The 22,827-nt window shown below is 49.2% G+C and overlaps 6 protein-coding genes across 6 annotated transcripts; 4 read left to right on the top strand and 2 right to left on the bottom strand.

Annotated features, from left to right (window-relative positions):
- The first annotated feature begins 117 nt into the window (after positions 1-117).
- Positions 118-1,691, top strand: LOC120454566 (phosphoglycerate mutase 1). The gene is made up of 3 exons (XM_039639961.1): positions 118-320; positions 798-1,295; positions 1,357-1,691. Exons 1-3 carry the CDS (start codon positions 218-220, stop codon positions 1,521-1,523), a joined length of 768 nt encoding a protein of 255 aa, XP_039495895.1. The 5' UTR covers positions 118-217; the 3' UTR covers positions 1,524-1,691.
- Positions 1,660-3,614, bottom strand: LOC120454560 (eukaryotic translation initiation factor 2D). The gene is made up of 2 exons (XM_039639951.2): positions 3,083-3,614; positions 1,660-3,021 (listed from the first exon to the last, which is right to left on the bottom strand). The coding sequence occupies exons 1-2, from the start codon at positions 3,480-3,482 to the stop codon at positions 1,733-1,735; spliced, it is 1,689 nt and encodes a 562-aa protein (XP_039495885.1). The 5' UTR covers positions 3,483-3,614; the 3' UTR covers positions 1,660-1,732.
- Positions 3,615-3,843: 229 nt separating this feature from the next.
- LOC120454564 (histone RNA hairpin-binding protein) lies at positions 3,844-5,093 on the bottom strand. Its single transcript, XM_039639958.2, has 2 exons — positions 4,760-5,093; positions 3,844-4,698 (listed from the first exon to the last, which is right to left on the bottom strand). Exons 1-2 carry the CDS (start codon positions 4,913-4,915, stop codon positions 4,033-4,035), a joined length of 822 nt encoding a protein of 273 aa, XP_039495892.1. The 5' UTR covers positions 4,916-5,093; the 3' UTR covers positions 3,844-4,032.
- A 174-nt stretch (positions 5,094-5,267) lies between these two features.
- Positions 5,268-8,925, top strand: LOC120454550 (26S proteasome non-ATPase regulatory subunit 1). The gene is made up of 4 exons (XM_039639931.2): positions 5,268-5,381; positions 5,469-6,446; positions 6,508-7,815; positions 7,976-8,925. Exons 2-4 carry the CDS (start codon positions 5,504-5,506, stop codon positions 8,779-8,781), a joined length of 3,057 nt encoding a protein of 1,018 aa, XP_039495865.1. The 5' UTR covers positions 5,268-5,381; positions 5,469-5,503; the 3' UTR covers positions 8,782-8,925.
- A 930-nt stretch (positions 8,926-9,855) lies between these two features.
- On the top strand, positions 9,856-16,697 carry LOC120451285 (probable multidrug resistance-associated protein lethal(2)03659). Its single transcript, XM_039634831.2, has 7 exons — positions 9,856-10,070; positions 10,229-10,428; positions 11,958-12,188; positions 12,248-14,230; positions 14,291-14,850; positions 14,965-15,913; positions 15,973-16,697. The coding sequence occupies exons 2-7, from the start codon at positions 10,349-10,351 to the stop codon at positions 16,295-16,297; spliced, it is 4,128 nt and encodes a 1,375-aa protein (XP_039490765.1). The 5' UTR covers positions 9,856-10,070; positions 10,229-10,348; the 3' UTR covers positions 16,298-16,697.
- Positions 16,698-17,307: 610 nt separating this feature from the next.
- On the top strand, positions 17,308-22,825 carry LOC120451307 (probable multidrug resistance-associated protein lethal(2)03659). Its single transcript, XM_039634872.1, has 6 exons — positions 17,308-17,524; positions 17,886-18,116; positions 18,206-20,116; positions 20,490-20,956; positions 21,011-21,965; positions 22,485-22,825. Exons 1-6 carry the CDS (start codon positions 17,451-17,453, stop codon positions 22,807-22,809), a joined length of 3,963 nt encoding a protein of 1,320 aa, XP_039490806.1. The 5' UTR covers positions 17,308-17,450; the 3' UTR covers positions 22,810-22,825.
- The last annotated feature ends 2 nt before the right edge of the window (positions 22,826-22,827 follow it).

The raw sequence follows: 22,827 nt of genomic DNA, 5'->3' as shown, positions 1-22,827 counted from the left end.
GTTCTAATAGGACCATACTCCGAGTCCAATCAGAGTAGGCACCGCATCTGCGCACTACGTTTTTCCAACAGAATGGCAATGCTGCGGCCTGACAGCTGCGACCTTGGACGGCACCCTTGTAGGTCAAACTCGAGCAGAATTCCCACAGATTGCAGTCGCAACGAAGGCGGCAGGTTAAGAGTACACAATTCTCCGCAAAGTAATCAACGCAACTAACATGGGCGGCAAGTACAAGATTGTGATGGTGCGCCACGGCGAGTCCGAGTGGAATCAGAAGAATCAGTTCTGCGGCTGGTACGACGCCAACCTCAGCGAGAAGGGTGAGTGATTACATCAATCCGAAAATCCACCTATCTGGAGTCCAAATGTAATTGTACATGCTTGGGTGCACACCTGGTTCTTAATGTAGGATCCTTTGCTTGGATCAGATGCACAAAAGTTCTCCTTCCTTTGACACGATTTTGTATCCTATTGTATCTTCTCTGACCTAGTGCAACATTATCTCATTCATATTCGAAAGCAAACTTTTCTGTGATAAAAATAGGTTTCTTCAAACAAAAGCTGTCCAGTGCCATTTTCAGAATCATCCAAATTGCACTTTAAATATAGAATTTTACTTATTTTCGATCTCTAATCTCCTATGTTTTATATGCTTACAAGCATAATTTCAAAGGTTATCATTTTAGATAGCCCTAGTAATCAAATTAAACTCATACCTTTCAATTAAATTCAATTGACTTAAGTGTCTTACTCAACACGGCGTATACTTAATGTTCTATTAACCTTGTCCAAAACAGGTCAGGAGGAGGCTCTAGCCGCCGGCAAGGCCGTTAAGGACGCCGGTCTGGAGTTCGATGTGGCCCACACCTCGGTGCTGACCCGCGCCCAGGTGACTCTGGCCAGCATCCTGAAGGCCAGTGGCCACAAGGAGATCCCCATCCAGAAGACCTGGCGCCTGAACGAGCGCCACTACGGTGGACTCACTGGCCTGAACAAGGCCGAGACCGCCGCCAAGTACGGTGAGGCCCAGGTGCAGATCTGGCGTCGCAGCTTCGACACCCCGCCACCACCGATGGAGCCGGGTCATCCCTACTACGACAACATCGTGAAGGATGCCCGCTACGCCGATGGTCCCAAGCCCGAGGAGTTTCCCCAGTTCGAGTCCCTGAAGCTGACCATCGAGCGCACACTGCCCTACTGGAACGACGTCATCATTCCCCAGATGAAGGAGGGCAAGCGCATCCTGATCGCCGCCCACGGCAACAGCCTTCGGGGCATAGTCAAGCATTTAGACAGTGAGTATACGATATATATACCTAGCATATCATCCTTTTACCACAATCTCGTCCTATCCAGACCTCTCTGAGGACGCCATCATGGCCCTGAACCTGCCCACGGGCATTCCGTTCGTCTACGAGCTGGACGAGAACTTCAAGCCGGTGGTGTCCATGCAGTTCCTCGGCGACGAGGAGACTGTGAAGAAGGCCATCGAGGCGGTGGCTGCCCAGGGCAAGGCCAAGTAAGCACGCAGGCCAGATCGCATGGAGAATCCACTCAAATCCGGCACAAATCAGAGCATTCTGATTACGCTTCTGTTCAAGATGTAGCCAATCCCATTCGTTGTTGTTGTTCGCGTAGCAGTAATTGGTTCATCCCCACTACAGTTAATAAATAATTTATTATTACACTCAGAGGACAGGCGGCGGCTTCATTTATTCAATTATTGTCCGGTTCACTTCTTCTTATGCTTCTTGCCGTCCTTGGCCAGTTCCAGGCCCAGGATGCACTTGGGCGGCACCTTGTACGTTTCCGTGAGCAGTGTGTGCACAAATCGCACCTGGTTGCCCTGGATTTGCAGCTGCTCGTGCTTTTGGTGGGGCAGTTTCACCACACTGGTGCTGGCGGCGGCTCCCTGCTTGCACAGCTTGATAAACTCGGCCAGGATGATGCCGTACGCCTCGATGTTGCTGACCAGCGTCACCTTCTTGTTGCCGGATCGCGTGGCCAGGGACATTTGGATGAGGGGCTTGCCGCTGGTGTCCTTGCCGCTGCACATCTGGTAGGAGTGCTCCATCTTGCTGGTGATGAGGGAGCACATCTCGCTCAGCGAAGCCTCCCTGTTACCGTACAGCTCGATCAGAGTTTCGTCAGGACGCACCAGCTTGGTCAGCGGATGGAGGAGACTATGTTTGCTCACGTACTCCCGCACAATCTTCTTAATCTGACCCGCCGGAATTCCCTCGCCGCGCTTGTAATTCAGCTTGGTGAAGAAGGCCGCCGTCACATCGGTCACTATGTACATCTCCTTCAGTTCGGAGTGGAAGAGGGGCGTCTCGGACGCCGCTCCATTGGCTTCGCCTGCCTTGACATCGGTTATAAAGTTCACCACTTCGGGGTGCTCCAGGTCCACAGATATGATCTTATCCACCCCCTTGCTCTCCTCTCGCACTACAATGAAGCCCTGGTCCACCATCTCGGCCAGGAAGTTGGAGAGCTTCTTGTAGCGCGTCTTCTTCAGGTCGATTTGCTCCGGCGCCTCGGTAACCACGTAGAGTCTGTAGAAGTTGCTGGTCAGCAGAGGCAGGGGCAGCTTTTTTCCATTGTTTTTCAAGGCGGAGAGGAAGGCATTCTTGAGGACTAGCTCCGGCGACGCTTCCTCCACGGCGTCTTCATCAGACTCGGCAGTTTCCTGGCTTTCTAAGGTCAGAGCCGCAGTTTCCGTTTCCAGTTCCTCGGTTTGTGCCACGGAAGCGAAGGTCACAGGTGCAGGATTAGCTGGGCTGGCCTTTTTCCTTTCTTGCTCGGATCCAAGGGCAGGGAAGTCCTCGCCAGACAAGGCTTTTGTCTTGACCAGCGGGATTTGCTGCACCAGACTGGGCTCATGCGACCACAGCTTGTCCCCAAAGAGGTGGAGCATCTTGATGGCCACACCGTGACCTCCGCACATGTACAGCTCATCACTGGAGCGAGCCAGCTGGCCCACACCCACTGCGGATTTGTTGTTTGTGAGGTTTACGGCCACTGAAACAGACAATCGGATCAATACTAGGCACCAGGGGAATCCCACCTGGGGAATACCCACTCAACTGTCCCTTTTTGTAGTGCCCATACATGCTCAGTCCCACGCCCAGGGGCACCACGCCGGGCAGCATGAGGTCCGCTCCGTTTGTCAGCTTCGGCAGCACACCCTCGTGCGTGGTGAAATAGGGCAGAATGTGCGGAATGGTCCACAGGGTGTACAGGGTGGGCACCAGTTGACCGCCATCCAGCTCGAAGAACAACGGTAACTTGTCCACGCAGTAGACCATACTCTGCACACCGCCGTGGGTGAGGATCTTTACCTGGGTCACCGCCGCCTTCGCCGGCACCAGCTGATCCACGGCCACATGCGGGAACGCTGCCTCCACGCGCTGCCGGAACTTCTTGCTATCGGATCCCTTGAGGGCAGCACTGCTCTTGGGTCTGTACGGCTTGAGAAACATCTGTGCTTGGTGGTGTGCACTTGGGGAGCTGGTGAAATGGTTTGGATTGGCACATGCACAGTGAAAACAAACAACTGGCAAACGGAGCTGCTGGTCTGGCTATTTTCCCGCCAGTTTGGATAATTGCAAATATTAATGGCATTCGATTTTTTAAAACCCAAGAATAAAAACATAAGATTAAAATGTAGCAAAGAAAATAAATATGAAATAAAATGACTTCTTTCCCATATTTCCACTCTCACTCGGCTCCTTTTTACAATCAAAATTAGTAATTGCACGAACAGCATGCGCAGTAAAAATGCGGAAAATTGCGAAACGCCAAGGATTTCCTCAGGTAGCAAACGACAGAAAACCCAGGATCTTGTAAGACGCCATTTTATTCAACAAAACATCTGCGTAACAATTCTCTGAACACGGCTTTGTGTCTCGAAAATGCGTGTTTGATTCATAGTTTTAGTTAGTTCGAATTTGTACTTAGAATGAAAATAAGTAGGTAAAACCCCCATTAATATTTGAAAAACGTAACCCGGCCCGATAACAAGATTCGATCCTAGTCCGAATCCGAGTCGGAATTGCTGTCATTGGCTGCGGCGCGCGCTTGGGTGGGTGGATCGTAGATGTGAAGGCTCTTGCGCCAGATCTTCACGAGGCCATCGAAGGCGCGGCGGCTGTACTTTCCGTACTTGTTTGGGGTGCGCGGATGATCGCGGGTCCGCTCCGTCTTGGGCACCATCTCCAGATAGCGCTCGTAGGCGGCAGTATTCTTTCCGTAATCTATTTGCTTCTGACGCCGGCTTAGGACGGCGGGATCGGCTTCGGTGTAGCAGGAGGAGGATGAAGTGGAGGATGTGTAGCTGTTGTGGCGCACCCGTTTCTCCTCCTTGTGGGCCCGGAAGCTGTCGGCCTTTCGGTTTCTCGGATGCTGATGGTTGCCGCCTTTGGGGCCAGCTGCATCTCCGTTAGCCGAGGAGTTGCTGCTGTTTGGACTGTTGGAGCGACTGTTCTCGTGGCTGGGCGGCGTAAACGAATGTCGGCGCTTGTAGGGTGTCTTCAGCTTCTCCTCCTTGACCAGGCGCTCGAACTTGACTTCGTTGACGCCATCCAGGAACTCGAAAGCCATTTCCCGGCCCTCACCCTCGATGGACTCGAGTTTAACATCTGATGTCTCCTTTTTGGAACCGCAGCTCGCGGCGCTACTATTCAGGGAACTGGAGGCCTGCGGGCGAAAACAAGAGACTTGAATGTCTGCCCGGGCGTAGCGTCCATTCTCCACTTACCTCGTCACTATGGCCAAACTCCGCGCGGACCTCCTGGGCCCAGCTCTTCATGGTGGGCTTCACATCGATCGAAATGGAGGATGCTGAGGAATTCAGGCTGCCGGAGCCTTTCTGCGGTGTGTTGTCCACAGACATGTGTTGATCCTCGCAGAGCATGTTGTGCAAATGTGTTCCGGATGTTTACTACGCGGTGAAGGATGCGGTCCGTTGCTGGCGAGGATGTTATCACGGCGATGTTTTGCGTTTTCTGCCCGAACCTTCGCGCGTTTTTTGTTGTGGATGCGATGTGCAGTGTGGCCAGGAGAGGAGTGGGCAAGTAGACTGCAAAAAAGGTACCACAACAAAGTACACCTGGTCACTCGGAACAATTTTTAAACTATGCTTTACATCTATTGCAATTTATTTCCATTTTATTTACATTTTGAGCCCAAAACAAGAAAACATACGGTAAATTAACAGCGATTTTTAAATTGGCGAAGGCCTAAACACTATCGATTCATCGGTGACCATCGATAGAAAAACATCGAGGAAAAATCGCCATTACCAACACTGTCTGCATACCGAGTGATTTAGCATTTTTCGGCACAAAAGAAAACTGAAAATTGAAACGGTGCAATTGTTGGTTAGTACGCAGAAGAATTGTCCGTTTTCAAAGCAAACGTAAAGTTTTCGAGCCCAAGTTGAACATACGTCACTTTTTAATTTGTAGAACATACTTTTCACTGGAAACAACGCAGCTGGAAAATGAGTCTTACGTCCGCCGCGGGGATAATTTCCCTACTCGATGAGCCGATGCCGGATCTTAAGGTGTTCGCCCTCAAAAAGCTGGACAACATCGTCGATGAGTTCTGGCCGGAAATCTCGGAGTCCATCGAGAAGATTGAGATGCTGCACGAGGATCGCAGCTTCCCCGAAAACAAGCTAGCTGGCATGGTGGCCTCCAAGGTTTTCTATCACCTCGGCTCCTTCGAGGACGCTCTGACATACGCCCTGGGCGCTGGCGATCTCTTCGACGTGAATGCCCGGAATGAGTACACGGAGACCATCATTGCCAAGTGCATCGACTTCTACATTGCCCAGCGGGTGGAGTTCATCGAGAACCCTAAGGAGGCAAGCGTCGTGGACGAGCGGCTGGAGGGCATTGTGAACAGGATGATTCAGCGCTGTCTGGACGACAACCAGTTCCGCCAGGCGCTGGGCATTGCCTTGGAAACCCGTCGCATGGACACCTTCAAGGACGCCATCATGAAGTCGGACGATGTGCGTGGCATGTTGGCCTACGCCTACAACGTGACCATGTCCCTCATCCAGAACCGTGGCTTCCGCAACGAGGTGCTGCGCTGCCTGGTCAGTCTCTACCGGGATCTGGGTGTGCCGGACTACGTGAACATGTGTCAGTGCCTCATCTTCCTGGAGGATCCCTTCGCTGTTGCCGAGATGCTTGACACCCTCACACGCTCCTCGGTGGAGACAAACAATCTGATGGCCTATCAGATCGCATTTGACTTGTACGAGTCGGCCACGCAGGAGTTCTTGGGAAATGTTTTGCAGCATTTGAAAAACACAGCTCCTATCCCAACCGCCCTGCCCAGCACATTTAAGCCCCAGGGTACAACCTCCGAGGATGGTGCCAAGTCGGAGGGGGACAAGTCCAAGTCTGACGAGGATATCACTGAGGACAAGCCAGGTAAACAGGTTTTCTAACCCAATCCGTAAGAACACTTTTATATCGCATTTTATTCACACAGCTGATGATAAAGTAGAGCGCACAATCGATTCCCTTAACGAGGTTGAAAAGCTTCATCAGAAGAACATCGAAAAGCTTATATCGATCCTCTCCGGCGAGGTTTCCATCGACCTGCAGCTTCAATTCCTCATCCGAAGCAATCACGCCGACTTGCAGGTCCTTCGAGGCACAAAAGAAGCGGTCCGTGTGTCTATCTGCCACACAGCCACTGTTATTGCTAACGCGTTCATGCACAGCGGCACTACCTCCGACCAATTCCTGCGCGACAACCTCGACTGGCTGGCCAGGGCCACGAATTGGGCCAAGCTGACGGCAACCGCTTCGCTTGGAGTAATTCATCGGGGTCACGAGAAGGACTCTCTGGCTCTCATGCAGAGCTATCTGCCCAAGGAGGCCGGTCCAAGCTCTGGTTACTCCGAGGGTGGCGCCCTGTACGCTTTGGGCTTGATCCATGCGAATCACGGAGCTAACATTATAGACTATCTGCTGCAACAACTGAAGGATGCCCAAAACGAGAATGTGCGTCATGGCGGCTGCCTGGGACTGGGTCTTGCTGGCATGGGCACCCATCGCCAGGATTTATATGAGCAGCTGAAGTTTAATCTGTATCAGGATGACGCGGTTACCGGAGAGGCGGCAGGGATTGCCATGGGCATGGTCATGCTGGGCTCCAAGAACGCCCAGGCCATCGAGGACATGGTGTCGTATGCGCAAGAGACGCAGCACGAGAAGATCCTACGCGGCCTAGCCGTGGGCATCTCCCTCACAATGTTCTCTCGTTTGGAGGAGGCCGACCCCTTGGTGACCAGTCTGTCCACCGATAAGGATCCTGTGCTCCGCCGCTCGGGAATGTACACCATTGCCATGGCTTACAATGGAACTGGCAGCAACAAGGCCATCCGTAAGCTGCTGCACGTAGCCGTCTCCGACGTGAATGATGATGTGCGCCGTGCTGCCGTGACTGCCATCGGCTTCATTCTGTTCCGCACTCCGGAGCAGTGCCCCTCTGTGGTTAGTCTGCTGGCCGAGTCCTACAACCCGCACGTTCGTTACGGAGCCGCGATGGCTCTTGGTATCGCCTGTGCCGGCACAGGTTTGCGTGAGGCCATCGCCCTGCTTGAGCCAATGGTGAAGTTCGATCCGGTCAACTTTGTGCGCCAGGGAGCTCTGATCGCCTCTGCCATGATCCTGATTCAGCACACGGACCAGAGCTGCCCCAAGTCCACCTTCTTCCGTCAGCTGTACGCCGAGGTCATAAGCAACAAGCACGAAGATGTCATGGCGAAGTACGGTGCCATTCTGGCTCAGGGTAAGCAGTTAAAGACAATCATTTTTCGTTACTTTGTTTTGTGAAAAGATAATAGGCGATATTCTCACATCTATTAAACATTGGTAATTTGTAGGCATTGATTTATAATTAGCATATATCCCCTTCTAGATCTTTCTAATTAGGCATTAACTTTTTCCAGGTATTATTGATGCTGGTGGCCGAAATGCTACTCTGTCCCTGCAATCGCGTACAGGACACACCAACCTGCAGGCAGTGGTGGGCATGCTGGCTTTCACCCAGTACTGGTACTGGTTCCCGCTGGCCCACACCCTCTCTCTTGCCTTCACACCCACCTGTGTGATCGGCCTGAACTCCGACCTGAAGATGCCCAAGATGGAGTACAAGTCGGCAGCCAAGCCCTCGCTGTACGCCTATCCCGCCCCACTGGAGGAGAAGAAGAGCGAGGAGCGCGAGAAGGTGGCCACCGCAGTTCTTTCCATTGCCGCCCGCCAGAAGAGACGCGAGAATGCCGACAAAAAAGAGGATGAGAAGATGGATGTGGACGAGGACAGCAAAGAGGGCGCTGCCGTCAAGAAGGACGAGGAAACCAAGACCGAGGAGAAGCCGGTGACGGAGGAGAAGCCCAAGAAGAAGGAAGAGAAGGAAAAGAAAAAGGAGGAGGACAAGGAAGCAGCTGGCACCAGCAGCGAAAAGGATAAGGAGAAGGACAAGGACAAGAAGGAAAAGAAGGAGCCAGAGCCGACCTCCGAAATCCTGCAGAATCCAGCCCGCGTTCTCCGTCAGCAACTGAAGGTCCTTAGCGTCATTGATGGGCAATCGTATGAGCCGCTGAAGGATGTCACCATCGGTGGAATTATTGTATTCCAGCACACTGGCAAAGCAGAGGACCAGGAGCTCGTTGAGCCAGTTGCCGCATTTGGTCCAATGAACGACGAGGAGAAGGAGCCGGAGCCCCCAGAGCCCTTCGAGTACATCGAGGACTAAATGGGCATGCTGTTTGTCATTATCTAAGTAAACCCTGTTCGATTTTCAACCTTGCATACTTTTCACGAGAGAAACTAATCGGCAAGAACACGAAATGCTAATCCCTAATTATAACACAATAAATGGTCATCATATAGATGTAAATAATGTGTACTTTGGTTTATGGATACCCTTATCTTAAAAAATGATTGTCTGTGACGCTTTTGTGGTGGTTGGCAACCTCAGTTTTATCTTTTTAGAACTCGATCATCAAGATTGTTTCGCCACCCACTGTAAGAACCTCCTCCAAACATAAATAAGCGATTTCACAACGCTCGGCAATTGCCCATACTCTCTCCCAATTTGCAGAATCGCTCTCAGCCATGGAAGTTTTGAAAGGGGTTTGGGGCACTGTGGCCCCAAGGTAAAAATATGTGTTTGGATTTTAAGATTATTAGTTGCAAGCGAATTGGGTTGGAACTAAATAATTATAAATTCTTGAAGCTGATTATATCTGGCAACAATGATCTTTGCAAAACAAATGCTTTTAAGCAAAAGAGCAATAGTGATAAGAAAGTGTAGACCCCTTTGGCCACGCCCTTGTCCGTTGGCATGGAGCTCGATGTTTGCTCAACAAGTGAATGATCAATATGTTTATAACTTTTATGACTGGTTCTTACCAATCTCGTTACAAATAAGGGAACAATACAAACACGATTAAAATCACAGTTATTCTCCGTGGGCAAACACTGCAAAATCAAAAGCAGTACAATGGTGCGTCGATCCAGAGATACCCTGTAGAAATAGAAGCTTTGGTTTGGATATCAATAGTTCAATGATATTGTTGATCAACATAAAAATATATATGCAATCCTAGATTATATTACATTTAAAACTGTTTTTAATTTTTCTATTAGTAGGTAGTAAAGGTAGGCAGTAAGGTATTAAACATAGATTATCATGTTACATACATTTTAGTGGACACAGTACACTCCTGTTATCTCTTTTATTAAAGAGTATAAAATGCGACTGGGTGGCAACGTTGGAGAGCTCTCTCGCTCTCGGGTATAAATGAAGAGCGATTTCTTTATCCCAGCTCAGTAGGTTTTTTTTGTTGCTCCGTGCGGGTGCTCTTTTCGCATAATATTAGTGTAAATTCCCATAGCTCCTAGTGTGAATGTTGTGCCAGACGTCTGTTAATTAGCATATAGCACATACAACAAATATATATATAGCAAAATTTCGCAAAATTACAACTCATCTCCGACGCAGTTGCCAGTTCTTTTTTACTGCTGCGCGCGTAAATAACGGTAAATGTGAATAACGGTGGATAAATCACTGCTGACCTCGACCTAGACAACAATTGTATGCTTATGTACATACATATGTACATTGTATAAACCGAAAGCTACAACCGATTTGTTGTTGCCGGCTATGCATTATTGATTTTCACCATCCAATTCGACAGGGGAACAGGAGAGTGTTGGACAAGGGGGAGTGGAGCGGAGCCAGCAAGTGAATCAGTGCCGCAACGTAACGGTAAACCCCCGATCCCGGCAACCCCACTACCAGAACCCCTACCAAAGTTATGAACCGAACCAGAAGGAAGGTCGTGCGCCCAAAGAATCCCTACACCAAAGCCAACTTCTTCTCACAATGGAGCTTCTGGTGAGTTCACCCAACTTGTGCATATGTAGAAAATATCAGACACATCAGAAACAGAACTTCCAGACTTGGAGTCACTCCTTCATTAGTCACGCACAGAACTTACGGTAAATCAGATGTACCTTTCTGTAGCACGTGTTCTCACCATATTGTAGTATCAGGTTTACTTATATCAGGGCGCAGCACCTATCGTATAATTAGTTTAGTTGTATTAGCCTGTTTGGGCCGATAAGTTTGGTGTGCTTGATAAGGTTTGGTTCTAATGAGAATAGCAATTCGATGGCATAGTTTTATTAAATGTCAGAGCGGACCTCAAGGTTACATCTTTATCTGGCGTCCACAATGAACGCTTGCCAATTGCAACCAGATGGATCTGGCACCCGGGTTTTATTACGATTTCCTCTAATAAACAAAGCGTTTATAGTCTGACTAGAGCTGATAAGGCTGAAATCTTAATTCACTATTCAATGCCACATTTACTACAACTATTCAAATGATCGCTTTATGGGTAGACAATTTAAAATATATGTACACAAAAGACTGAAATGTAATTTATAAAAAAATCATCGATCTTGCAGGCGGGGCCGTCACATGAGCGCGGTTTTAATTTAAGATCGCGGAGTTCGATTGCCCGTTTTCTCATGATTTTGCTGTATATATGTACTGGAGGAAAGAAATTCGTTAGACTGGATCAATTGGTCTAGTTTCTGCGTAAAGAGTATTCCTGTGTACGATTCTGATCCAATTTCATAGTGATTTCAAGTAAACAAAGTCTGTAAATTAATTTGGAGTTTTATATGGCATCGAGTATATTCAAATAACCGATAGATCCAATATTCATATGATTAACGCGAATCAATTAACGCCCCTTTGGTGTTGATGTTCACAAATACTACATGTCTACATTCATCATTTTATTATTGGTTTATTTTGATGATAATCTGCTGACATGGAAAAACTTACATTACTGAACTGACAATGTCATTTCTAATTAGCATTTATACTCTTTTACTACCCAGTTTCCACAGTATAAATATGTACGTGCATATATAGATATGTACACACGTACAAGTGTTTGATTAAAATGTAATCAAACAATGCCTCAGGGGTTTTCGCGGATTTTGAGCGTTACGAAATTCCCAAGAAAATGATTTCGCTTGCATGCCTTGTCTGTGTTTTATCAGAGGAGTTCCCTAAAGCAAAATGGTGCCCAGAGTATCTAAATTGGGGTCGTCGTTACGTAAGCTCTACTTAATTAATCAGCCATAAAGAGTAGGAAATCGTATAAAATCTTAGGGCTTAACAACGGAAAACGACCTTGTCTCCCTCATTATCAGAACATTTAAAGGGCTTCTGTAGTACTACTGTAGTTCCATCGTAAAAATTAACATGTGCGCTATTGAAGTTAAATTAAGATTAGTATATACAGGATTTAACTAACTTAAAATAGTTCCACTATAGGTTTTTGTGTTCTTTTTTCTGTTCTTTATCCTCTTAAAACTCTATCTTACCCATGACTTTAAATGTTTCAGGTGGATGCGAGACCTGTTCAAGCGAGGTCTCCAGGGTCCGCTGACGGACGAGGAGCTGTATCAGCATAGGAAGACCCTGGATAGTGAAAGAGTGACGAACAAGTTTGCGGAACTGTGGGACGATGAGCTGAAACGAAATAATCCCAGTGTAGTGAGGATGATCCTTCGGGCATACGGCAAGATTTTCCTGCCCATGGGGCTTGCGTTTTCCATTAGCGAAACGATTTGCAAGTAGGTAGAAACGGACACTACTTCAACTTCCGTGCTAATCCTATTTAATTTTCTTTCAGATCTCTCATGCCGCTATTCCTGGGCGGTCTGGTCGGTTACTTTGCCACAAATCAGACGGATATCAGTGAAAAAACAGCATATCTGTATGCCATGGGAATTGTGATTTGCATGCTGGTGCCTGTGATAACGTTCCACCCTTTCATCTTTTACATCTTTCAAGTGGGCACCAAGCTGCGGCTGGCCCTCTCAGGACTCATCTACCGCAAGTGCCTGCAGGTCTCGAAAAGCAGCAGTAACGATGGTCTGCGAGGAAGAGCCATCAATATTTTGTCCAACGATCTTGGTCGCTTCGACGTGGCGCTGTGTTTCCTTCATGATACATGGAAGGGACCCATGGAGTCGATATTGATTGGGTTTCTCATGTACCGTGAAATCGGTATATCGGCTGTGATAGGTGTATCCTTTATGCTCAGCTTTATTCCACTGCAAGCGTGGGCAGCCAAGAAAGCTGCCTACTATCGCCAAATGACGGCAGAGCGAACAGATATGCGTGTAAAGCTGATGAACGAGATCATCCAGGGCATCCAGGTTATCAAGATGTACGCGTGGGAGAAAAGTTTTGCCCGAGTCATCGCCGAAGTTCGCCTCAAGGAGGTGAAGGCCATTCGGGGCACTGCCTACATCCATGCCGCTCTTGGTTGCACCTCCATGATATCGCCGCTATCTGTGTTCCTGGCCCTGTGCTCCTACGTTTACCTTGGTGATCCCCTGACCGCTCAAAAGGTGTACACAGTTTCATCGTATTTCAACATGCTCAACGATTCTATGGTAACCTTTTGGCCTATGTCTATTACGTTTATTGCCGAGGCTATGGTTTCGGCAAAACGTTGCAAAGATTTCCTACTAGACGGGGACAAAGCGGAGGTGCCCATAAACTTAGAAGCAAACCAACAAACAATAGGCAAAAAGCGCAGAATTAGCAAAAAGGACAAACAAAAGAACGTAGAGTTAAACGGATCCCTGCTGTCCAATGGGCAAGTGCACCACAATCGTCTAAGGGATTACGATCCGGAGGCAACGAAAAAATGTGTGGTGCTCAAAAATGTATCTGCTTCATGGGACACCAGCGATGGTCATGCCAACTGCGCCATCGAGGACTTCAGCACGGACATAAAGGACCAAACGCTTGCAGCCGTCGTGGGACCCGTGGGTGCCGGCAAGTCCAGTTTTCTTAATGTCCTGCTGGGCGAAGTGGGCATCGATAAGGGTGAAGCCATGGTCCACGGTAAGATTTCGTATGCCTCTCAGGAAAGCTGGGTCTTCGAAGGCACTATTCGAGACAACATCGTTTTTGTGGAGGATTACAATGAGAGGCGGTACAAGAAGGTGGTGAAGGTGTGTGGCTTGGAGCGGGATATGGAGTTGCTGCCTCGCGGAGATTTGACAGTGGTTGGAGAGCGAGGAGTGAGTCTCAGTGGTGGCCAAAAGGCCCGAGTGAGTTTAGCGCGAGCGGTCTACCGCAAGGCGGATATATATCTTCTGGATGACCCTCTGTCTGCTGTGGATACCCACGTGGGCAAGCACATCTTCGATCGCTGCATACGCGACTTTCTCTCCAACAAGATTCGAATTCTGGTGACCCATCAGGTGCAATATCTGTTCGATGTGGAGCACCTGTTGCTGATGGGTTCCGGAAAGATTATGGCCCAGGGCAGCTACCAGGAACTGCAGCGCTCCCGACAGTTTCAGTTCCTAGAGCAGACGCAGCACGACGAGAGCGGCATCGATACGCACAGTGTCAGCAGCTATTTGTCTCGTAGCGATTCCGAGAAGAGCATGGAGCATCACAACCAGTTGCTTAGACCGGACGAACATGTAGAGGATGTCAACCAGGAGCAGCAAACCGTGGGTTCCATCAAAATGCACGTCTACGCCTCATACATCAAAGCCTTGGATAGCACCTTCCTCTTGGGCATTATTATTTCTCTGTTCGTCTGCGCAAGGATTATGTTAACTGGAGTGGATTATTTCTTGTCTAGATGGTAAACTATTTTTTATTTCTTTTTGCTTTTCTATTACTAACTAAAAAATGCATTTTTCAGGGTCATTTGGGAAGAGCAAATAGCTGTTAATAGCACCAGAGCGCTGCTAAACGAAACCGATACGATGATTGCCAATGATACGCTGCCGATCAATGCCACGGCCACGGATCCATCTATTGCGCCTTCATTAGCTAGCGATATCCAGGCAAGCATCCGCCAGGAGCTCGTACTCTTCTATGCCACCATACTGGGCGCCACACTGATAGTCTACCTCATTCGTACCTTTGGCTTTTTCAAAATGTGCCTGCGCATATCACTGCATCTGCACGACAGACTCTTCCGGGGCATCACCCGGGCCAGCATGTATTTCTTCAATACGAACTCCTCAGGACGAATTCTGAATCGCTTCTCCAAGGATATAAGGACAGTGGACACGGATCTGCCGCACACTCTGCTGGACTGCCTTGCCTTCATTATCGATGTTTCCGGCGTCGTAATTATTGTGGCTATTGCGAACTATTGGCTCCTGATTCCAGCTGCCATCATTGGTGTTATCCTGGGCATGATACGCTACCTCTACGTGACCACCAGTCGCAGTGTTAAGCGCTTGGAGTCCATATGTAAGTGAAATTGTATAATTACTGATTGTACGAAAGTTGCAATTGAAATTAAGATGTTTAAAGTACTTTAAGCTACATACATATTTAACCTTGTTCTGCATTTGTTTTTTCCAGCTCGCAGTCCGGTTTTCTCGCTGACTAACCAAACCTTCCAGGGTCTCACCACCATACGCGCTTTGCAGGCCCAAAGCGCCCTGGAACTGGAGTTCCATGAGTACCAGAACACCAACACCTCCGCCTGGTTTCTCTTCCTTTCCTGCACTCGTGCCTTTGCTTTGTGGTCGGACGTGCTGTGTATCGTCTATATGACGGCGGTAACTTTCAGCTTCCTGCTGCTCAAGGACGAGTTCGACAGCGGCGACGTGGGATTGGCCATTTTGCACTCCACCACGATGACTGGAATGTGCCAGTGGGGCATGCGGCAGACAGCGGAGCTGGAAAACCAGATGACTAGTGTAGAGCGGGTGCTCGAGTATACAGAACAGCCATCGGAGGCACCTTTAGATACGCCGGAGAAGTTCAAGCCAAAGAGCGAGTGGCCCAGCAAGGGACGCATCGAGTTCATCAACTTTAAACTGCGCTACTCACCCAAAGAAGCACCTGTGTTACGGGATTTGAACTTCACTATCGAACCGCGCGAAAAAATTGGCATTGTGGGGCGCACTGGCGCCGGTAAATCGTCCATCATCCAGTCTATCTTCCGTTTGGCCTGCAACGAGGGCATAATCCGCATTGATGATGTGGACATTGAGCATATCGGATTGCACGATCTGCGCAGTCAGGTTTCAATCATACCCCAGGATCCGGTTCTGTTTTCCGGCACTTTGCGCTACAACTTGGATCCCATGGATGAGCGTTCGGACGAGGAGATGTGGAAAGCTTTGGGCGATGTGGAGTTGCGTTCCTACGTGTCCACTTTAATTGGTGGACTGAACTATCGCATGTACGATGGCGGTTCCAACTTTAGTGTGGGCCAGAGGCAGTTGGTGTGCCTGGCGAGAGCCATTCTGAGGCACAATAAAATACTGATTATGGACGAGGCTACCGCCAACGTTGATCCAGAGTAAGTAAACTTAAAGTAATATAAAGTTTATTATTAATACATTATTTTAACCCTTGCAGAACTGATAAGCTTATCCAGCAGACCATTCGCTCCAAGTTTGCGCACTGCACTGTATTGACTATAGCCCATCGATTGCACACCGTGATGGACAGTGATCGGGTGCTAGTAATGGATGCCGGCGAGGTTCGCGAGCTGGGACATCCTTACGAGCTGCTGCAGCGAACTGGAGGATACCTTCGCCAGCTGGTGGACAACACAGGCGCAGCCACCTCCTTTGCCCTGCAACAGGCGGCGGAACAGAGTTACAGCAATCAGATCCTAGGAGATGATACGGCCGCCGAGGACTTGAACATCACACTAGCAATGGAGGAGAAGAGCCAGTGACCGCAACGCACACTCATCTACTTGTAGACTTGTAGATCATAAGAACTGAAAGTATTATGTACATAGCACAGTTGTACTTAAAGCTAACGAAATACCTATTGCCTTGTACTTTGTAAGCTTTATTATCGCCACGAATTTATGTATGTATATGTTCCATAGCGTACTGAGTAATGTATATGTATGTATCACCTATGTTTTGTACGTCATGTGTTCAATTGGCAAACCTATCGAAAGCAATTCGCAAACGCCGTGCACAAATCAGAGCAAGTTCAATCAAACGAAGACAAATAGTTATTTAGGTACTTTTAAAAATATGTAGCTAATGTAGGATTACCACATCGTACTTATAGATACGTACAATCTCAATAAAGTGCCTGAGAATTATTACTTACAACTGAAACCAATGAATGAAGTGCTTTAATCTGCGTTTGCGGCGGCACACGCCTTTCATCTTCAATAAGCGATAATCGGTGCATTAACCCCTTAATGAGTACATTCGTTTGGGAAATACAAATATTAGAATCCCCTATAATATTGATGAAAGTAGCAATTGAACTAAACTCTTGGCCATGACTGTCAAGATCCGTGTGAATCATGTGCGGATCGATAAGGATGAACCATCCGTAGCTCCAATTAAAATTGTCGATTGCTAAAAAGTGTAATCAAAGTAAGTCTACACGGTAGCTGTGATTACGATAAGATACCGGCTAGGGTCCACCGCACCACACTGCCCAGCCGGGATGTCCCGTCCGTGGCCAAAAAAACTCTCGCAAACAACAGCGAAACCCACTTAGGCAAAAATCGTGGTCGAAGTTGCTGCATCGCATGCTTCTGCTACGATGTCGGCTGATGGGTGGCTGTCAGGGGGCATTAAGATAAAACTTCGCTGCCCCTGGCCGATAGGGCGGATCATTGATTTACAGCGATGATTCCCGAGCACGGCGTAGTGGCTAGTGGTTAGTTAAAATTGAAATGCCCGGACGGGCAGCAGTCAGTGGCGAGTGGAGCGGCGCAAGAATCGCACGCGAGTGCCTTGAATCGTGTCAAGGATCTAACAAACGTTCAAATACATATATGTGATATTAATGTACTCCGCGTTCGCTAGTATAGCTAGTAAACTATATGTCCTACGGGCGGCTAAGTTCGAATAATAATGAGTGCGGTTCGTGAGCAGCGCCAGCCGAATCCAGTGACAAAGGCCAACTTCCTTTCCAAATGGTTTTTTATGTGAGTGAAAGCGAGTGAAAGCCAGTCCTGCGTATACGTAATATTTAAATCGTCATACGTAATGTTTCCAAAATTGTGAGCTTGTGAGAAGCGCTCCGCGCGTTCAACTTAACTGATTTCGCGGGCTGACCCCTCTTGAAGTCCTGCTGATAAGATATAGACCTTTCCAGCTGACGGACTGCCCACCATGATCAGTATTTATGGGCACCGCACCTTGGCCGTCACTCGAAATTTACGGCGCGAGTGAATTCGTTTGATTCCTTTGAAGAGCGATAAAAGAATCCGCGACAGCCCGGCGACACCTGTCATGTCCATCAATAACCAGTTCCCTCGCCCTGTGCTCCTCCCTCTATCCTTCCAGGTGGACGCGCGAGATTCTCGTCAAGGGACTGCGACGGAATCTGGATCCATCGGATCTCTACGAAACAGAGCCCAGTCTCGAGAGCACCAAGGTGTCCTCCTTCCTGCTCGGCCACTGGGAGCAGGAACTCAAGCGGCCCAAGCCCAATGTCCTGCGCATGATATTCAAGGCCTACGGCTGGAGCTTTGTGCCAGCGAGCATCGTGTACTCCATCATGGCCATAGCAGTGCAGTAAGTACTAAGCGTGGGCAGGCAAATCATTCTCCGGCGGGAAATTATGTATGTATTATGTATGTATTATTATATTTTTTGACCCCCAGCACAACGCAGCCCCTGATGTTGGGTGGCTTGGTGTCCTTCTTCTCGGAGAGCACTGGGAAGATCACCAAGCACTCGGCCTACCTGTACGCCATGGGTGTGGTGCTTTGTTCCCTCATCTCCGGACTCTTCTTCCACCCCTTTATGAAGTACCTGTTCAAAGTGGGCTCTCGCGTCCGACTGGCCTGCGCGGGTCTCGTCTACCGGAAGTTTCTTCGGGTCTCGGTGGCGGCTGACAACAGTGGAGTAAGTGGCTATGCCATATCCTTGATGGCCACCGATCTGCCCACTTTCAACGAGTCCTTCTACTGCTTCCACGAACTGTGGCGAGGACCTTTGGAGGGCGTGGTCTTCGTCTACATCATATATCAGCTGATTGGATGGCCAGCGGTTGTGGGACTGGGCACCATCGTGGCCTTCATCCCACTCCAAGCCTGGGCCGCAAGGGCAATAGCGCGGTACAAAAGGAGTTCGGCGGATGTGGGAGATGAAAGGGTGAAGCTGATGAACGAGATCATTGCCGCCATGCAGCTTATCAAGATGTACGCGTGGGAGAAGTCCTTCGCCAAGCTGATAGGCAAAGTGAGGAAGGAGGAAATGGAGTCCATTAGGGGGTCCACCTACATCTACGCAGGACTACAGTGCACAGGCATGATATCCAAGCTGTCCCTCTTCCTCTCCCTGGTGACCTATGTCTTCACGGGCGACATAGTCACTTCGGAGAAGGTGTTTATAGTAGCCAGCTATTATGATCACCTGAATGAATCCCTGCTCCACTCCTGGCCGCTGGCCATCAATATGTGGGTGGAGACCTTTGTGGTGGCCAATCGCGTGAAGGACTTCCTATTTCAGCACGAGAATCCTGCTGATGGTGGAGTGCACAACTTCAAGGAGGCGGAGGATAATCCGGATCACGGCAACTTCTTCGGACGCACCCACAAGCCCAAGGCTGAAGCTAAAAGCATTGCGGTCCATAAAATTACTGCGAGTTGGGATCAGAAGAAGCAGGAGAAGCGCCATCGCCACATCGAGGATGTGAGTTTTCAGGCCACGGATCAGCAGTTTGTGGGAATCGTGGGAACCGTCGGTGCCGGCAAGAGCACCCTTCTTCAAGTGATCCTGGGCGAGCTGGATATTATTAGTGGCAGTGTGGACGTCAATGGAGTCCTTAGCTATGCTCCTCAGGAACCCTGGCTACTCCGGGGTAGTCTCCGTGATAATATCCTCTTTACGGAGCCCTACGATGAGCAGCGTTATCTGGAGGTGCTGCGAGTTTGTCATCTGGACAGGGACGTGGAACAACTGCCCTTGGGCGATAGCACCAGAGTGGGTGAAGGTGGAGCCAGTCTGAGTGGCGGTCAAAAGGCACGAGTCAGCCTGGCGCGGGCTGTCTACCGGAAAGCGGATATATACCTCCTGGACGATCCACTATCCGCCGTGGACTCGCATGTGAGCAAGATGCTCCTGGATCGGTGTCTCAACGAGTTCCTGTCCAAAAAGATCCGCATCCTGGTCACCCATCGTGTTCAGCTGCTCAGACACGTGGATCATTTGGTCCTGCTCGAAGGTGGTCGCATTTCTGTCCAGGGGCACTATGATGCCCTGAAGAAGCTTATTCGATTCAGAATGTCGGTGGCCAACGACGTGGAGGTGGCCAAATTGCGAGCCATGCGAACGGATAGTGTGTACGAGGAGCCCGAGCCACGGAAATCTTTGTCCCAGGAGGAGCATCTGGATCGGCACGAGATTGAGCAGCAGTTCAAGGAGCAGCAGCAAATTGGATCTGTTAAGCTGAACACCTACAAGGAGTACTTCAAGGTGCTGGGACATCCCTTGGTGGTGGTGCTCATCCTGCTGATGTTCGTCGTGGCCCGCTCCTCCGAGGCAACCATGGATATTTTCCTTTCCAAGTGGTAAGTGGAATCCCATGCATTTATTTTCGGCTTAGGTGAGTAACGTAGTTGTGAGATGAGTCAGTCTGATTTATAGATTGCGACGTGTTTAATAGCACTACATGATAAAAGCGTGTTCCACTTGATGATTGCAATAAATATTGCCCGAATTACGCACAGATGGAGCACAGCTCACTATCTCGACGCCACATGTTATATGGTTATATTTCAGTATCAGACGGTGAAAATAGGAAGTCTGGGGAATACCTTGGATTGTTTGTTGATTAAAACGAGCATGCATTCTAACGATAAGATTATATATAGACAATATAGAAAATTCTTCAAATAATTCAATGCATGGAGCTAACAAACAGGATTTTGTATATTTCTACAGGGCAACTTGGGAGGAAACGGAGCCCAATCAGCACGAGCCCATTCCGGAGTATCATAGGACCCGTCTGCGCATAATGATCCTCTACACGTTCCTCATCCTGTGCACCCTCATCTTCTACGTGCTCCGCACCTTTGGTTTCTTCATGATGACCCTGCGGATATCGCTGCGCATCCACGACCAACTCTTCCAAGGCGTCATTCGTGCCTTCATGCATTTCTTCACGCTGGCCACCTCCGGCCGGATTTTGAATCGTTTCTCCAGCGACGTCCTGGCCATCGATATCAATCTGCCGCAGGCTCTGATGGACTCCATGGAATTTGCTGTCAATGCTCTGGCGGTTCTCGCGGTGGTCAGCACGGCAAATATTTGGCTCCTCATTCCGGCCATCGTGGTGGTGGCTCTATTGTACGGCTGTAGGTGCCTATATATAGGAGCTAGCCGGAGTTTGAAGCGCATAGAAACTATATGTGAGTAGATCTGGCATACTTCTCACTTCTAGTTACTAACCCAATCCTTTGCAGCCCGCAGTCCCATCTATTCCCACACAAATGCCACCTTCAAGGGATTGGCCACCATTCGTGCTATGAATGGAACCAAGTACATGGAGCGGGACTTCCACTACTACCAGAACGAGAACACCTCTGCCTTGTACCTCCACGTGAGCATTAACCGGGCCTTCGCCTTTTGGACGGACCTCATCTGCGTCCTGTACATCCTGGCGGTGACATTCAGCTTCCTGCTCTTCGACAAGCACAGAGGATACTACAGCGGCGATGTGGGTCTGGCCATCACACAGTCCATGAATCTGGTGCTGATGTGCCAGGCGGGAATGCGGCAAACCGTGGAGCTGGAGAACATGATGACCAGCGTGGAGCGGGTGATGGAGTATGTGAATATACCATCGGAACCTGCCTACGAAACGGAGGAGTCCGTCAATCTGCCAAAGCACTGGCCCAGTGGAGGACAGCTGGATTTCAGGGATCTGCGGCTGCGCTACAGTAGCCGCGGGCCCTACATCCTCAAGGGTCTCACCTTCACCATCCGTGGCGAGGAGAAGATCGGCATAGTGGGACACACGGCGGCCGGAAAGTCCTCCATCGTCAACGCGCTCTTTCGGTTGGCTCACATCGATGGACACATATGCATCGATGGCTTCGAGACATCACAGTTGGGGCTGCACGATCTGAGGCGAAGGATCTCGATCATACCGCAGGATCCGGTGCTCTTCTCGGGATCTCTCCGCTTCAACCTCGATCCGTTCGAGGAGAAGACGGACGAGGAACTGTGGCTGGCCCTGGAGGCCGTCAAGCTCAAGGAGTTCGTATCGAATCTGAAGGAGGGCATCAACTGCAGGCTCCACGACTGCGGCGCCAACTTCAGCATGGGCCAGAGGCAGCTGGTCTGCCTGGCCAGAGCTCTCCTGCGCCAGAACAAAATACTCATCATGGACGAGGCCACAGCCAACGTGGATCCCGAGTAAGTCTATACAAGATTCGTCACTAAACTGTAACTGTCTGTAATGTTCTGAATGTCAAGATCATCTGACTGAACGAAAATTTGAGGCAGAACGCACTTAACTTGATTGATTTGATAATTTCGACGGTTCGGTGCGGTTTGAAAGATCAAAACGAGCGACGTCAGGAATGACAGCCGAAATCTCAAAATCAATCACTTTGCCTTCAAAATCAGCTGATGTTGATCAATGATCTTTATAGTTTGTCAATGAAGTTTGAAATTTGCATTGAATACGACGTAGAAAATGTGTTACCTACCATGTTCTTTTCGCGTGACACTTGAAAACGTGTTTCTGATAACACTAGGATGCCTACAATGTGTGTACGCCGTAGTATTTTGATTCAACAATCGAAATTATCTGGATCTGTAGCTTATAATGGGTGCTGGGTTTTTTTACCCCAAAGTTGAATGAAGAACATTAGTATTTATTTATAAGTATTTATGCTTTATTATAATATATATTCGATATATACTTTGCAGGACCGACAATCTCATCCAGGAGGCGATCCACACCAAGTTCGCCCACTGCACCGTGCTGACCATCGCCCATCGGCTGCACACCGTGATGGACAACGACCGAGTGATGGTGGTGGACATGGGTCGGGTGGTGGAGCTGGGGCATCCGCACGAGCTGCTCCACAACCGGCACGGCTACCTGCATCGCTTTGTGGAGAAGACGGGCGTGGGAACGGCGCAGCACCTGCGCCACCTGGCGGAGCAGAGCTATCGGAAGAGGGTGCTGGGCAGGAAGTCGGAGGATCAGGGATCCGTGCTGGATATGGGTTACAAGGGGACGACGCTGTGAAAGACTGCAGGGGGGGGG

Source organism: Drosophila santomea, chromosome 3R, assembly GCF_016746245.2.
Source record: "Drosophila santomea strain STO CAGO 1482 chromosome 3R, Prin_Dsan_1.1, whole genome shotgun sequence".
NCBI classification, from domain to species: domain Eukaryota; kingdom Metazoa; phylum Arthropoda; class Insecta; order Diptera; family Drosophilidae; genus Drosophila; species Drosophila santomea.
Note: the sequence above shows the minus strand (reverse complement) of the source record. Positions and strands in the feature narration are given on the sequence as shown.